Here is a 16,606-nt window from a genome sequence, read left to right as displayed (position 1 = left end):
TGTTTTAATCCATTTTAGAATAAGTCTGTAACATAACGACATGTGGAAAAAGGCAAGGGTTCTGAATGTTGCATGAATTCAACAACCACGTCTCTGTTACTAACAAATACAGTCATGGGTGGCGAAAGTATGGCTCAGTGGGGGCGTGGCTATCAACTTGTTGTTTTTGGCCAAACGCGAGTAGAAGTGGTGCACCAGTTTAAGTGGTCTATGGTTATGCCAGGTATCGATTCGTTATGTTTGTGGACAGCTCTGAAGTTTTGAAAATGCTTGCTTAAGACCGTGTGCCATTCAAGAAACGTTCTTAATCCAACATGGTTGTCAAAAGTGTAAGATCTCTTTGTAATGGTTAAAAATACAACAAGGCATTATTGCATGACACCATGGGTGTCAAGTAAATACACTTCCTAGTGTTACAAAATACCATATGAGGTGTTATTGTGTAACACTTAAAGTGTTCATTCCTTGACACTGACAAGTGTAACAGAGTCAGCGCTAAGCAGTGTTAATTTAACACTAACAGTGTTATTACATAGACACTGGCCCAGTGTTAAATTTAACACTGGATAAGTTGCTGTGTAGCATAACATTACATTGAATGTCATCCATTGTTGCTATTTACTGAATATCATGTTTGTTGACTCGCACACCAATGAATGGCATTGGCTGTTATTGAATAGGCCTCTAGGGAGTCTTTACGCTGTATGTTTCCCTTCTCGCTTTTGAGAAACATTTCAAATGGATTCTGAGTAAAAGTCATTCTAAAATGCATAGAGCAAAAAAAGCACCTTTAATTGTCAGCGTAGTGGAATTGGGTTTTTAAAGCTTAAGTCATTGGTGTGTGGTGAGTTTGCCCATGCATGTGTTGGCAAGATTAGTTATTATTGTTAAATGCAAATAGCCTCTCATGATCCCCACATTGGATGAATTGTAGCTTGCATCCCTCCACTTTGAAAGAAAAAATTATATACTGCCCTAAATATTCATTCAACTGAATTCAGGCCATGAGAAGAATGGGAAACAGTTTCCCTTTTTCTACATTTCCCCCTATTCGGAGGGAGTGGAGACTAGAGAGGAGCCGACACAGTGCACAGATGCTTTTCAAAAGCCTTATGCCAAACATGCCCCTTGTGTGGTGATTGGTACAGCGATTTGGTAAATATTTGATAGCGTGGCCTCGTGTCTTTGAATCATTGCGTCCTTTAGGAGTTGTTTTTAGGTCAGTCTGAGAGACCGTCAATGTTGATACAGGGCTGTACAGGACGTGATAGGCGGAGGAGAGTATGTTTGAAATTGACCCAGTTCAGAAAAAAAAATACTTCAACTCTGTACAAAGTATGTCAAAAGATAGCAGCGAGCCGCGTCTCTCGGTTCTTTTCCTGCAGAGCAGTAACTCCCTATCCAGCCTCAAGAGCTTTCATCCGTGTTAAACAATATGCCCCCCTCTGTGACTGAACAGAAGCGCTGAAGAGTGAGGGTGGAGAAAACACTAAAGGCAAAATAAAGGTTGTTTACTTCAAGACATTGATTGAGCACAAAATAGTAATATGATGGGGTGTAGACTGAGAATAAACTTTAGCTCTTCAGTGAACTTGAAGATGATGAAGAAGGACCTGTATCGACCACAAGATGATTAATAGCGTGTACTTGTTATGATAAACAGGATTCTTGACATGGGAACTTCGGTCTTCTGTCTTTCTCACCTTGTTTCAAATCTGACACTACAAAGTAATGGCAATTTGAAACTAGTGACATAACCATTCATGTACCATCGTGTCGAGTAGAACTGTAACTGATTTGGGCCTAATGCATGAATCTCATGAATCATGTTCCACAGCTTCAATTGCTTGCGTCCTCGGATACCTTCTATAACAGCAACAATAATATCCATTGTATCATGTGTCGTGTGTTGATAATAGTGCAATACTTGATTCAGTGTAAGTGGGTCCATTGTCCAAAGGCCTAGGCAGCCATGATGGCGATTGAACTGGATACAGACAGACAGAGGAGTGACGTCCCCAGGCTTTATTAGCAATGTGGGCATTGGGGAGTAGTTGACGCTATCTGTGAAGGCTCGTTGGGGACCCTGTTAATGGAAAACTCTTTATGTAAATCCAATCGAATTAAAAGTAGAACCACACTACTCATGTCTAAGGTATGCAGAGGGAGAGTGGAGTTGAGTGGGGGGAGGGTTGTTAAATTATATTATTACTGCAGCTAATTTGCATAAACCAATTGGCTGTAGGGCAGTATTTCCTTTCACCCTGGTATTAACTACCATTACTAAACCAAATAGGGAAAATGAGTCGTATTTTGTTTAGTTTTCGGATTGATGAATGAAATCTGTTGGAAGGCATAGATCTCTTCTTTCAAAATAAGTAATTATTTCCTCCCACTCCTTTATTTGGTTGGTCGTACTTCAGCAGATATAGGACAAAGTTCATAGTTTCTCAATATGCATTTTTATGATCAGATCCTGTATGCAGCGTGTATCCCTACTGAACACGGCATGCATGGTGTAGGGCCCGTCAAACTCGACTCTGGACCTCGAAGCACGTTTCTCTGCATTTTGTCATTGTTCCCCTCTTATCAGGGACTTAGGCCTGAGACACCGGGTGGGTGCAATTAATTAACAGGTAGAACAGAAAACCAGCAGGTTCCAGACTTCGTAGGGTAAGAGTTGCATACCCATGGTGTAGGCTATATATTGTCATCTTCCTCTAGAACACGTGTCAAACTCATTCCACGGAGGGCCGAGTGCCCGCTGGTTTTCGCTCCACCCTTGTACTTGATTGATGGCGGTTATTAATTAATAAGGAACTCCCCTCACGTTGTTGTCGAGGTCTTAATTGAAAGGAAAAAACAAAAAACCTGCAGACACTCAGCCTTTAATGGAATGAGTTTGACACCCCTGCTCTAGAAATTATGCAAGAATCTCAGTGGGCATCAGTTCATTCCTGAGGACTCATATTGTCGTATTATCCTCACGGTTAACGGTTAGTGCGTTCAAGACAACTGGGAACGAGAGAAAGAAAAAAAACGAGGTAAAAACATGACATCGGTGATCTTCAGGTTGGGAAGTCGGAGCTCTAGAAAGAGGATCGAGTTATGGACTTGGAATTCCGAGTTGGAGGACCGTTTAAAAATATATTTTTCTCATCCCAGCTCATTTTTTTCCAGAGTTCCCAGTTGTCTTGAACACACTGAAGTTGAATATTTCCGAGTTCCCAGTTGTCTTGAACACACTGAAGTTGAATATTTCCGAGTTCCCAGTTGTTTTGAAAACGGCATAATAGGCGAGTTATCCCGTATAATGACAAGCATTCTCTCAATCGACAAATGCAGCAGGGAGGTCATTGTGATGGTAACACACATACAGCCCATTGAAAATAGTGTTGAGGACTCCACTGTGGCACTAAGGACACGTGACAGCACCTCAAATCGCTCTGATTCCTCGCTGAATGGATTATTAATTAATAATGCCTGCCTGCTTGCCCACCTGCCTGCTTCAAGTTTAAGGCCCTAAGACCCAAGTGTTTGCTATCTGTTTATGACGGATTAACCTCTAAAATTAGATGTGTGACAAAGGGCACGTGGCAGACCAGGTTGAACAGCACCTTAAATACTGGGGCACATTTAGGCTTCATCCCAAATGGCACTCTATTCCCAACATAGTGCAAAACGTTTGACCAGAGCTATGGGCCCTGGTGAAAAGTAGTGTACCATGTAGGGAATAGGGTGATATTTGGAACGCTTACTCAGTCTCATGGAAAACAGCACCGTGAGACATATCGAGTTACTGTGTGTGCATCACTATGCAGCAGTGACATCAACCCCAGCTATTTTAGAGCATGGAACAGTGGGCATTGTGTGTGTGTGGATAGTGCCCGATGTGTGTATGGGTGGGAGGGTTTTGTGAGTGCTGCATACCTGTGTGCATGTGTGGGTGTGTATATCACACCACACATTTCTCTGTGTCATATGCCAAGAAATGGCCTGTCCCTGCACCCTCTGATTTTCTCACGTGTGCTGGACGCCACTAACTTGACTCAGATCTCTAAATAGAGAGATACAGTAGTTACCTAGAGAGTACCATCCGTCCTACCACCAGGCCCAAGACTACACTACACTGAAGTAAGTGGCGCAGTTGGCCATTACATTACCCAGAGTAATATCCACCTGTAATTAGGCCTGCGCTACTGAGCTCAATGTGTTCTCATTTACAAGCCAGAGCCCCTGGCTGCATGGCTCCACTGAATCATAGTGTCAGACAGCTCCATAAAATGCTCAGTTAAACAATTATGTGCTTTTATAGCTGCCGCACCTGACCATGAGAGCATCATAAGGCTTTGTTGTCTTTGAAACTGATCTTGGGAGTATTATACACATTGTAAAAAATTATTTTGATTTTATCAAATGAAAAAAAACACGTTCTTTCAACACTCAACCTACTTTTCTGCTTTGGTTAAACGTAATAAATAACATAAATACAAACTAAATTATACTGTATGTACAACAAATATTTTTCCATGTTGTACCAAGAAGATTTTTCACTTTGGAATGACTTAATCAAGATATTAAGTTGGTTCCATAACATAAAATAATGACTCATAAACACTTTCTTCACATAAAACTTTCACATTAGCTGGTTACAATACAGTAACCAAATGGTGATCTAATCAATGGATGGCTTTAATATCACAGTACGTACAGTTGAAGTCGGAAGTTTCCATACACTTAGGTTGGAGTTATTAAAGCTCGTTTTTCAACCACTCCACACATTTCTTGAAGACAAACTATAGTTTTGGCAAGTCGGTTAGGACATCTACTTTGTGCATGACACAAGTCATTTTTCCAACAATTGTTTACAGACAGATTATTTCACTTATAATTCACTATGTCACAATTCCAGTGGGTCAGAAGTTTACATACACTAAGTTGACTGTGCCTTTAAACAGCTAGGAAAATTCCAGAAAATGATGTCATGGCTTTAGAAGCTTCTGATAGGCTAATTGACATCATTTGAGTCAATTGGAGGTGTACCTGTGGATGTATTTCAAGGCCTACCTTCAATCTCAGTTCCTCTTTGCTTGACATCATGGGAAAATCAAAAGAAATCAGCCAAGACTTCAGAAAAAAATTGTAGACCTCCACACGTCTGGTTCATCCTTAGGAGCAATTTCGAAATGCCTGAAGGTACCACGTCCATCTGTACAAACAATAGTACGCAAGTATAAACACCATGGGACCACGCATCCGTCATACCGCTCAGGAAATAGACGCTTTCTGTATCCTAGAGATGAACGCACTTTGGTGCGAAAAGTGTAAATCAATCCCAGAACAACAGCAAAGGACCTTGTGAAGATGCTGGAGGAAACAGGTACCAAAGTATCTATATCCACAGTAAAATGAGTCCTATATTCGACATAACCTGATAGGCCGCTCAGCAAGGAAGAAGCAACTGCTCCAAAACCGCCATAAAAAAGCCAAACTACGGTTTGCAACTGCACATGGGGACAAAGATTGTACTTTTTGGAGGAATGTCCTCTGGTCTGATGAAACAAAGAGCATTTGGCAGACCAGGTTGAACAGCACCTTCAATACTGGAGCACACTCTGGTCTGATGGCCATGATGACCATCGTTGTGTTTGGAGGAAAAGGGGGGAGGCTTGCAAGCCAAAGAACACCATCCCAAACGTGAACCACGGGGGTGGCAGCATCATGTTGTGGGGGTGCTTTGCTGCAGGAGGGACTGGTGCACTTCACAAACTAGATGGCATCATGACGAAGGGAAATTATGTGGATATATTGAAGCAACATCTCAAGACATCAGTCAGGAAGTTAAAGCTTGGGCGCAAATGGGGCTTCCAAATGGACAATGACCCAAAGCATACTTCCAAAGTTGTGGCAAAATGCCGTAAGGACAACAATGTCAAGGTATTGGAGTGTCCATCACAAAGTCCTGACCTCAATCCTATAGAATATTTGTTTGCAGAACTGAAAAGGCGTGTGCGAGCATGGAGGCCTATAAACCTCACTCAGTTACACCAGCTCTGTCAGGAGGAATGCACCAAAATTCACCCAACTTATTGTGGGAAGCTTGTGGAAGGCTGCCCAAAACGTTTGATCCAAGTTAAACAATTTAACGGCAATGCTACCAAATACAAATTGAGTATTTGACCCACTGGGAATGTAATGAAAGAAATAAAAGCTGAAATAAATCATTCTCTCTACTATTATTCTGACATTTCATGTTCTTAAAATAAAGTGGTGATCCTAACTGACTTAAGACAGGAAATTTCGACTAGGATAAAATTTCAGGAATTGTGAAAAACTGAGTTTAAATATATTTGGCTACGGTGTATGTAAACTTCCGACTTCAACTGTACATCAATTAGACGCCGATATCATTTAAGAATCAGTGCTGGTAAAGAACATTCAATCATCAAAATTAGAAAAAATTGAACAGAACAGAACACATAGGATGAAATTCACTCTCACGGGTGGCCAAAAAGAACAATAAGAAAGCCACGCCCCCAAGTACTCTGATAGACTTCTGTCGCTACATTCCACCCAACGCTATGTAATGTGTGTGTAATCTTTATTTAACTAGGCATTTAACTAGGCAAGTCAGTTAAAACAAATTCTTATTTACAATGACGGCCTACCCCGGCCAAACCCGGACGACACTGGGCCAATTGTGCACCGCCCTATGGGACTCCCAATCACGGCCAAACTGATACAGCCTGGATTCAAACCAGGGACTGTAGTGACACCTCTTGCACTGAGATGCAGTGTCTTAGACCGCTGTGCCACTCAGGAGCCCACATGTGAATGCATACAATGTTTAAAAGCTTTAATTTTATTTTTGTATTTCTCCAGTATCTTTCCTGAAGGAGAAAGCCTCCACTTCTATGTAAAACATAATCAAATGAAAAGTAAATACTACAATATAGTACAGTCCTGAGTAACACTACAGTAAAAACTACAGTATAGTACAATCCCCATTAAAACTTTGTTCCAGACATTATTATGAGCCGTCCTCATATAACTCTTCTACATATCAAAGTAAAGTGCCATTGTGCCACTTTATGTCTATATCAGGGCAGTGATTCAAGGGTTGAGGACACGGAAGGGCAGGGTCCACACACACACACACACACACACACACACACACACACACACATGATGATCATAATGTAGCCAATGTGTGTTAGGGAGGCGTATTAAGGGGCCCTATTTTAGAGAGCCATTCACATGAGGCAGCAGAAGCCATAAATCAATCATTCAAAATAAATCATAAACCGCTTTTTCCTGCACAACATCACTGCCACACGTTCACTCTCTGATTGGCTTCTCTTTTAAAGGTAAGTTATCCGATCGTCTCGGCTCAGTCTAAGAAGGCAAATAATATTCTGAGAAATATGTGAGAGCAATTAAAGCAGATAGGTCTTTTGAATGTTTCAAGTATATGTTATTTTTTGGTTAAGACCGTTGTCGATAGCAATCTGCCATGTAAAGTAGAATTTGGGTTGACATTGTTCAAATAGGAAATGTGTTCGCTTTTCAGGGATTATTTCCTGTAAATTAACGATACAAACAGATTAAGTGTCAGTAGTTGCCAGCAGTGTGTATGGTTTGTGTTTACCTCATTGGGGCTAGTGTGTTAACGCTTAACCAGTCACACCTCATATCTTTGCGCATATTTACAATGAGTAATTCTTGTTATAAAATTGTATTTTAATGGTGTTTGACCTGCTTGGTTGTAAAATGGAGCATTGATTTTGAGTCCCCTCCCACCGTTACTCAGTGGCAGGAGAGGGCAACCTGAGACGTGCGTGTGTGTGTGTGTGTGTGTGAGCCTGGGTCCGTTCACACGCGTGTCTCTACTTTAGTGTAAGGAGCCAAGAGGGTTTATTTTAACACTGGGGGCTAATAAGGCTTCTCTACCAGTAGAACAGCATGCCACCGGAAAGGTCACAAGTTTGATCTTTCCTTGTAATGTCACAATGGTGACATTAAAGCAGACAGCCTTTTTACTCAATGGACCTCAGTTATTTGGTGGCCCGGTGCAGCATATACTGCAACAATGCCCTTGGTCGGTCAAAATGTCCCCTTGCACAGTAGCTCATGCTAGCACCAAAGGTGATAATGGCTCAAGGGTATAGCACCACACACTTGAGGGGAGAGGAGAAATCCTGAGAAAATGTAAGGGGAAATAAAAAAAAGATCTTGAGTATTTAAACCTTTTTCTCCTTCATCGTTTTCTATCATCGGACAATTCCATCCAAGGACCCTGTTAACCCTGACAGTCAACCCCTGTTCTCTGGGTAATAAGAGAGCCAAGGTCAGCCTCTTTTATCTAAGTCAGGACATGAGGACCTTGTGGGGGACCTTGATTATCACCCAGATAATCACAACTGTTTTTTCCAATAACTTCTATGATAAGAGTGATATTTTTTTTTTTTACTGTATCCCATACTAATCACAAGTCTAATACATGTGTGATGTTACCTATTACATTATTTTCATAAGTGATAATTGTTCCTAGTACGACACATTGACTCTTACATCTCTGATACTTTCCATATGATGTCTAGTGTTGGGAATGTTCTGCCAATAAACCTCTGACCACAACTATGTTGGCTCCCCAGCAGTACTCATAAACCAGAACAGCCATGTCTGAGGGGTGAGTCTGTGACTGTCACACTCTGTGTCTTTCAATCAATCACCCAACTATGGCAATGTTGTCAATATGGGACAGAAAATAATGCCTTCTTTCGATTTGTTTGTTTGTTTGTTTGGTTTGCAATATGTTGAAACAGACCGGTAAGTCAGTTTTGGACATATTCCCCCCCCCCCCCTCATACCCTTTGTTGTACCTCATATCTTAAAAATGCCCTTTTGTTCATTACTTTGCTTTGTTTTGCACAATCAAACCTTTGTAATGGTCATTTTGGTACTGTATACATATGCTATGCAGGCAGTTAGCATGTCATGCTTATGAATAGCCACACTGACATCTTGGCAACAGCTTGTGGGACTTAACATGTTAGACGTTATAATCTATCAGCAATTACTGAGTAATTGTCGTGTCGCCAGGCCATTTGTCTCAGGCTAACTGATGATCATCCAAATGATCCCAAGACCACCGTCGCAGTATCAACACGGATGGATTAATTTGGTATCAATACCGAGCCACATACACAGTAGAAATGAGCCCATTGCTCTCTAAGACTGTGCTCCAATGAAGTCTGGTGATTTGGTGGCGGAGCATTACATTCTATTACATTAGGAACCACAGCTCATCCTAATCAATAGAGACAGGCGGTTGTATGCTCTGTAGCGCCGCTGTAATAGAGACCACATATGACTATAGGCTAACATCATCAGTGACTGTAATGAATAAGCCTACCTACATATGAAGATGTGCTAACATGATTAGTGACTGTAATGAGCCTATAATATACCTGGAATGTCTCATCTCTCTTTCAGAAAAAGACAAAGTACTCAGCAACCCGCAGGTTACTGCTGAAGGTAGGTCGGTCTGGTGGGAGTTTCTTTCTGTATGGAAGTGAACAAGAAAATGTATTCATAGTACTGATAGCATACTGTATGTATGTTTAGCAGGCTGCATATGACTAGTATACATGTTCAGATGTAGGATCTTAATTTGACCTACAGTATATTGTCACAGTAAACAATCTGGATCCGGCCCACAAGGATGTCCAAACCGGCCAGCGAGCGGTTTGAGTACAAAAAAAATATACGCTACCGTTCAAAAGTTTGGGTTCACTCAGAAATGTCCTTGTTTTTGAAAGAAAAGCTACTTTTTTGTCCATCAAAATAACATCAAATTGATCCGAAATACATTGTAGACATTGTTAATGTTGTAAATGACTATTGTAGCTGGAAATGGCTGATTTTTAATGGAATATCTACATAAGCGTACAGAGACCCATTATCAGCAACCACCACTCCTGTGTTCCAATGGCACATTGTGTTAACTAATCCAAATGGATCATTTTAAAAGGCTCATTGATCATTAGAAAAGCCTATTGCAATTATGTTAGCACAGCTAAAAACTGTTGTTCTGATTAAAGAAGCAATAAAACTGGCCTTCTTTAGACTAGTTGAGTATCTGGCGCGTCAGCGTTTGTGTGTTTGATTACAGGCTCAAAGAAATATGCCTTTTCCAGCTACAATAGCCATTTATAACATTAACAATGTCTTCACTGTATTTCTGATCAATTTGATGTTATTTTAATGGACAAAAACATGTGCTTTTCTTTCAAAAATAAGAACATTTCCAAGTGACCCCAAACTTTTGAACGGTAGTGTATATTATATACACTGAGCATACAGAACAGAATAGCCTCAACTCATCGGGGCATGGACTCCACAAGGTGTCAAAAGCGTTCTACAGGGATGCTGGCCCATGTTAACTCCAATGCTTCCCACAGTTGGCTGGATGTCCTTTGGGTGGTGGACCGTTATTTATACACACAAGAAACTGTTGAGCGTGAAAAACCCTGCAGCGTTGCATTTCTTCACACACTCAAACCTGGCACCTACTACCATACCCCGTTCAAAGGCACTTAAATATTTGTCTTGCCCATTCACCCTCTGAATGACACACAATCCATGTCTCAAGTGTCTCAAGGCTTAAAAATCCTTATGTAACCTGTCTTCTCCCCTTCATCTACACTGATTGAAGTGACATCAATAAGGGATCATAGCTTTAATCTGGATTCACCTGGTCAGTCTATGTCATGGAAATATGTTTTGGGGGGGGGGGGGGGGGGGGGGACAAATCCAATAAAAAAACTATGGATAGAGGACAATTTTTTTCCACATTTTGACGGTGTGAAAATATAACACATTTTTAGTGAGGCCGCCCCGGACCTCATTGGAGACTGAATACGGGCAAAATGAGTTTGACACCCCTGCTTTAGTCCATAATGTTGCTTGATAGGTGGTTAGGCTATTACCTTGCCAAAATTAGGTTAGATGAAAAGTGCAATACTGTTAATATAACTGTGTGCTAGAGTGGGTTTTCAGTGAATTTACGTAAATCACAAAATTCTCAGCACCAAAGAATTATCAAATGAAGATCCTACAACTGTACACACAACAACAACAACAACAACAACAACAACAACAACAACAACAACAACATACAAGTGCCTAGAAAATCATGTTCGCCAAAACTAATTGCAATAATAAGTACAAGTTCAAAAACACTTGAAAACAGACTATTTTGTACGTCATTTAAACTATGAATTGTATTGTGTTATCATTAAGGTGTTCAGTCATGTTTCCTTACAGCAAAAACTACTGAAGAAAGCTGGGGTCTTGCTGGTCCAGGAGCAAAGCAACAAGGTGACAGAGAGGGAGAGCACCTTGAACGAGAGAGTACCACCGCTGAAACTCTCCGGCCTATCTGTGCAAGAGCTTCAGGTACGCTTACATAACGCTAAGGCCCAACGTTCAAGTACCTATATAGTGCACTTCTATTGTCCAGGGTGTATATGGCTCTGGACACAGATGAGCAGTATTTCTGTTACATGTTTTGACATGTGTATTTCAATTTGTATTTCACTGGCCTGAACTACAATTCAATGTATTTTGTAACAAGATACAGTACTTTTGAGATCTGTATTTTTATTTTGCAAAATACAAAATACTTTTCTATACCATTTTTTTATAGTAGTTTACAATTTGTTTACCCCCTTTCACCCTGCATTGGTATCAGAAGTCTGATGGCACTATGGTGTGATAAAGGTGTCTGGTAAATGACCAAGATGTAAATGTAAAAATGAACACTTGCAGGGAATTATTCTAATAAGCTCCTCCCCACGAAACAAGGCCAAAACGAATACCCAGTGTGCTTTGCGATTGTTTCTTTTTACATAAACATTTACATTTTGCTCATTTAGCAGACACTCTTCTCCAGAGTAACTTACAGTCAGTGCATTCAACTAAGGTAAATAAACAACCAAATATCAAATCAAATCAAAGTTTATTTGTCACGTGCGCCGAATACAACAGGTGTAGTAGACCTTACAGTGAAATGCTTACTTACAGGCTCTAACCAATAGTGCAAAAAGGGTATTAGGTGAACAATAGGTAAGTAAAGAAATAAAACAACAGTAAAAAGACGTGCTATATACAGTAGCGAGGCTATAAAAGTAGCGAGGCTACATACAGACACTGGTTAGTCAGGCTGATTGAGGTAGTATGTATATGTAGATATGGTTAAAGTGACTATGCATATATGATGAACAGAGAGTAGCAGTAGTGTAAAAGAGGGGTTGGCGGGTGGTGGGTGGCGGGACACAATGCAGGTAGCCCAGTTAGCCAATGTGCGGGAGCAGTGGTTGGTCGGCCCAAATATTGTACTTGCAGATGAATTTTGAAAATACCTCAAATAACTGTATTTTGATTAAATACAATACTTTGCAGAAGTATTTGCTCTTTTATTTTGATACATTGGTCTTTAGAGTATTTTTTTATTGTAGCAAGATAGTATATTTGCCCATCTCTGGCTCTGGTCAAAGGTAGTAGGAAATAAGGTGCTATTTGGTGCGCAGATAGTAGCCATCCAAGCTTACGTTGTCAGGATTTATTCCCTGGCACGCTGTTGGTAAAGAACACCATCTCCTTTTTTGTTTAGACGTGTCAAAATAAATACAAATTGTAGCGCCCTTCTACCTGTCTCATTGATGAGTGAATGGAATTTTAAAGAGGTGGCTTTTGTAGACTGTTTGATGCATCCTCCCACAGTACTTTTTCAACAGTCCTTGGTGGCTTATAGATGACTGAGTCTTTTTTCTTCACAGGAGCTCTGTAAGGAACTGCACAGGAAATGTGACACAGTGGACGAGGCACGATACGATATCGAAGCCAAAGTACTCAAGAATGAGAAAGAGGTTTGCTTTTTGTAATGTAAATTAAATGAGTTTACACTGTCAGACTCAGGACAGTTACCTGAAGTTACCTGACATCTATGAAAGTGCCTCAAAGTGTATTTCGTTGAAGATAACTATTTTTATACTGACTTCTATTGGTGACTTCAATATTCTGGAAGTTCCAAAAGTGCCACAAAATGCATTCTTTTTCAAATAAAAGCATTTTGATTTTCATTGAAATGCCAAGACCATAAATGGCAACATGCTTGGCTGATAAGGGTACAGGAGAGTGAACCTTTTTTCTGTATCTCAGCTCGCGGACCTGAATGCAAAGATCACCGAGCTGAAGGGGGGGAAGCGACCTAACCTCAAGAGGGTCAAGAAGTCTGCCGATGCTATGCTGGGGGCTTTGACTGAGGCCAAACTCAGCTCCAAGTCAGACTTTAAGTCCAACCTGAAGACAGTCAAGAAGGACAAGAAGGAAGAGGAGGTAAGACTAGGAAGTTTAGAATAAAAAGTCATGCAATGGCGTCAGGTAATGTTATAGTTTACAGCGCAGTTTCAGCTGGTATTGTATTTCCTTGGTACTTAGTACACAAACATGTGGTACCAATGGGTACTTAGTCCAAATAATTCAACACATTTAGTAAAGATTTGATTCAAATGATACTGATCAAGATACAGAGTTCACTGGTCTTGTTGCCGTGTCCGGGTCGTGTTTGATCATCCATACTGTATGTGACCATGGTAACCAGGCCGTCATTGTAAATAAGATGTTTTTCTTAATTGACCTTCCCGGTAAAATAAAGGTTACTGTCCATTCTCTTCGCAGAAAGCGGACCCGGGTGACTGGCGTAAGAATGTGGAGTCCATGTCTGGAATGGAGGGCAGGAAGAAGCTTTTCAATAGCTGAAACAGTTGAAATACACTGGCTCTGTAGAGATCTGTGGCTGCATTACCTGATTGTTTACTAATTCATATGTAGGATTTTCATGAAAATATATTTTTGCAGTGAGATTGTGTGTTTTCGGACGAAAGTAGCAAGTTTGAGGTATTTTACACTAAAGACTATGGGAACTATTTTGACTGTGGGAACTAATCAATATTTTTGTTAAAAACGATTTAGTGTCGGCTACTTTGGATAATTATTTTTCGACGTCGTGTTTGATTTAGATTCCTATAAAGAGAAAATAGTACAATGTGGAACAACGTAATATACTCATCATATTAGTTCATTTTGTAAATATTCAATTCCAGTTTGTTATTAAAACATCAATGATTCTGTTTTGGGTTAATATCTGTGTGTCTGCCAATATTGCTGATTAAAAAAAAATATGATGAAGTTAGTCGTCTTTCATGTTGTTTACCTTTGTCATATTGCAATATGCAAATATTAAATACACATACAGCGTAGATGCTGTTTATAACATGGATAAGCCACTCAATGTGTAGTTTTGGCTTTTCAAGAGCAGTTCTCCTTTTAGCCTGTGGGTGACGCTATAGACAAGCAGTTGGACTGTTTAACCAAGGTTGCCATTTTCAGTTCATTCCTATCACCACTAGGGTGTGTTAAAACATTACCCTTCCATTTAAAAGTTGACCTGTGGCTGGCTTGTGCTTACAAATGATACCTGGGAGGTATCACTCACTCTCTCTGGCCTTTGGTTATCAATGCCAAAGTCAGCAATTAGCATGATGATCACAGTCCTCCCTGGGCCAAAGACTCCTTGCAAAGTAAGGAGACGTTTGAGTAGTTGTGTAGCTCAGGTGAATTACACCTTGAAGTCATTAAAGCGACCGAAACTGGTTGAATTCAGCAGACATAAACATAAGAGCTTTCTAAAATGGGTACCATACTGCGACCAATATGCTGCTATAAATGACCTATAAAACCAGTCATAAGAGTGTCTAAGTCCATAGTGCTGTATTGGAGAGGGGAGGCAATGTTTTGGCAGAGAAAGAGGTGGCTAGAGGAAAGGAAGGGCAGTATGGAATAACGCATCCTCTCTGCAGATCATACAGATGGTACAGAGGCACACATAGGTGTGTAACCTGCCATAGGGGCACAAAGGGTGAGGGAAGTCAAGCAGCATGCTTCAGCAAATATGCATTCATTTTTATATGGCAGTGACGGGTTGTTATTGTTTTTCTGTGATAAAGGACCTAACCCTTTCCACGGCTCTCTTTGGCGTGAGACACGTTTGCCTGTGCTGATAGGAAAATGGTCAAGGCAAATGTGATCGGGGTAAACATTTGCAGTGTCTGACAGAGGCTCTAAAACGATCGACATGCTGTATTGTAATGTGTTGTTGGAAACGGAGGCACTACATCAATTTTGTTTATATTTACAATACAGTACAATGTGATTCTTCAGGTAGCAGATACTCCTCTAATAAAGTTGCTTTTACGTTTTATGATTAGCAGATGGCCCAGTTTTGAACGAAAGCAGATGCGGGCCCCGTAGTAATATTAAACATCCCACACGATGTTATACGTGACCTTGCTGTGACTGGACTGCAGGAATGATTTCAATGGTTTGTTGTCTGTTGCTTTCCTGTATGTCACTGTGATTTACACTGAAACAATCAAGGAACAAGGCTTAAGATCCACTTTGAGTACATGTAAAGGGTTGGTATTAAAATCAGTTGCTCAACATGCAGTGGCCTGCAAAGCTTTGATTGGCTCATATAGCATCAGTAGACAGCTTGGCCAGGCTTGTGAGATACAATAATTGGCTCGGCTACATTGAAGTGTGGGAAATCAACTTTGCTATAAAAGAAGTATGTTGTTCATTGCTCTCTCTTCCATGTCTGGCAATCGTCGACAGTGTAATATTTCCTTTCAGCAGTCGCCCTGTAAAATGCATGCATTCTATATCAGACTAGTGACATTTCCTTAAATGACAATAAACAAGGGTTACCCACTAGGGAGGTTGTTGAAGTCATTCTTTCAGAACTAACCAATGAAAGTACCCAGACTTCCATTTATGGGTATCAGTCGGCATGGCAAGATCACTGGAGGGCCGTGGGGGAGATGCTCTTTAAGGCCCATTGAAAGTAGTGACCTGAACCACATGCTGAGGGAGAACAAACTCAGCAGATGTGTGGAGGAGTGGTCCACCTCCTGCCTTAGTGGGATGTTTTATTAGGCTTCCTATGGAGCATAGGCTGTTGGGCACGTGCCAGGGCCCATCACACTTGACAGTGTCTTTATGCTATGGGATTTAAGAATGCAGCGTTAGACGTCTCTGAAGCCTCCGCCTTGTCATGGTGATGGTTCCCCACCTGCTCAGAATGGAGATGGCTCAGTTACTGTAAGGGGATGTGCTGCTTTAAAATGTGCAGCAAATTATGTACGCCATTTCATCACGAGTTAAGTAAGGGTGTTTTCACACTTGTTCCCTTTCAGTCAGTTTTTGTGAACTCAGTTCGCAACAAAAAAAATGTGCAGTGTGAACACTCCAAAGGAACTTAGACCCAATAAAAAGAGCCCCGAAGCGAACCGAACTTGAGACTATCTCGAGAGGTGGTCTGAGTTCGGTTCGCTTGAATTCCGAGGTCCGGTTACTTTTTTTAGGACAATGTGAATGCAAAGCTCCCCCGGTTCGCGTTTCATTATTCCCGCACCACACGCTAGACTACTGCAACACCGTTTCCCCTGCCATAAACCCTTACATTGGTACCACAAAAGAGAGA

At 40.9% G+C, this 16,606-nt stretch overlaps 1 protein-coding gene across 1 annotated transcript in view; it reads left to right on the top strand.

Moving 5' to 3' along the window:
- LOC129865355 (troponin I, slow skeletal muscle-like) overlaps nucleotides 1–14,257 on the top strand; it is a 46,107-nt gene extending 31,850 nt beyond the window's left edge. The window contains exons 2-6 of the mRNA XM_055938080.1: nucleotides 9,496–9,537; nucleotides 11,329–11,460; nucleotides 12,843–12,932; nucleotides 13,225–13,401; nucleotides 13,744–14,257. Coding sequence (XP_055794055.1) covers nucleotides 9,496–9,537; nucleotides 11,329–11,460; nucleotides 12,843–12,932; nucleotides 13,225–13,401; nucleotides 13,744–13,824 — 522 coding nt within the window. The 3' untranslated portion in view covers nucleotides 13,825–14,257. The remainder of the gene's footprint in view (nucleotides 1–9,495; nucleotides 9,538–11,328; nucleotides 11,461–12,842; nucleotides 12,933–13,224; nucleotides 13,402–13,743) is intronic.
- The last annotated feature ends 2,349 nt before the right edge of the window (nucleotides 14,258–16,606 follow it).

The sequence above is a fragment of the Salvelinus fontinalis genome, chromosome 11, assembly GCF_029448725.1.
Source record: "Salvelinus fontinalis isolate EN_2023a chromosome 11, ASM2944872v1, whole genome shotgun sequence".
In the NCBI taxonomy this organism is placed as follows: domain Eukaryota; kingdom Metazoa; phylum Chordata; class Actinopteri; order Salmoniformes; family Salmonidae; genus Salvelinus; species Salvelinus fontinalis.
This window is presented reverse-complemented; position numbering and strand designations above follow the sequence as displayed.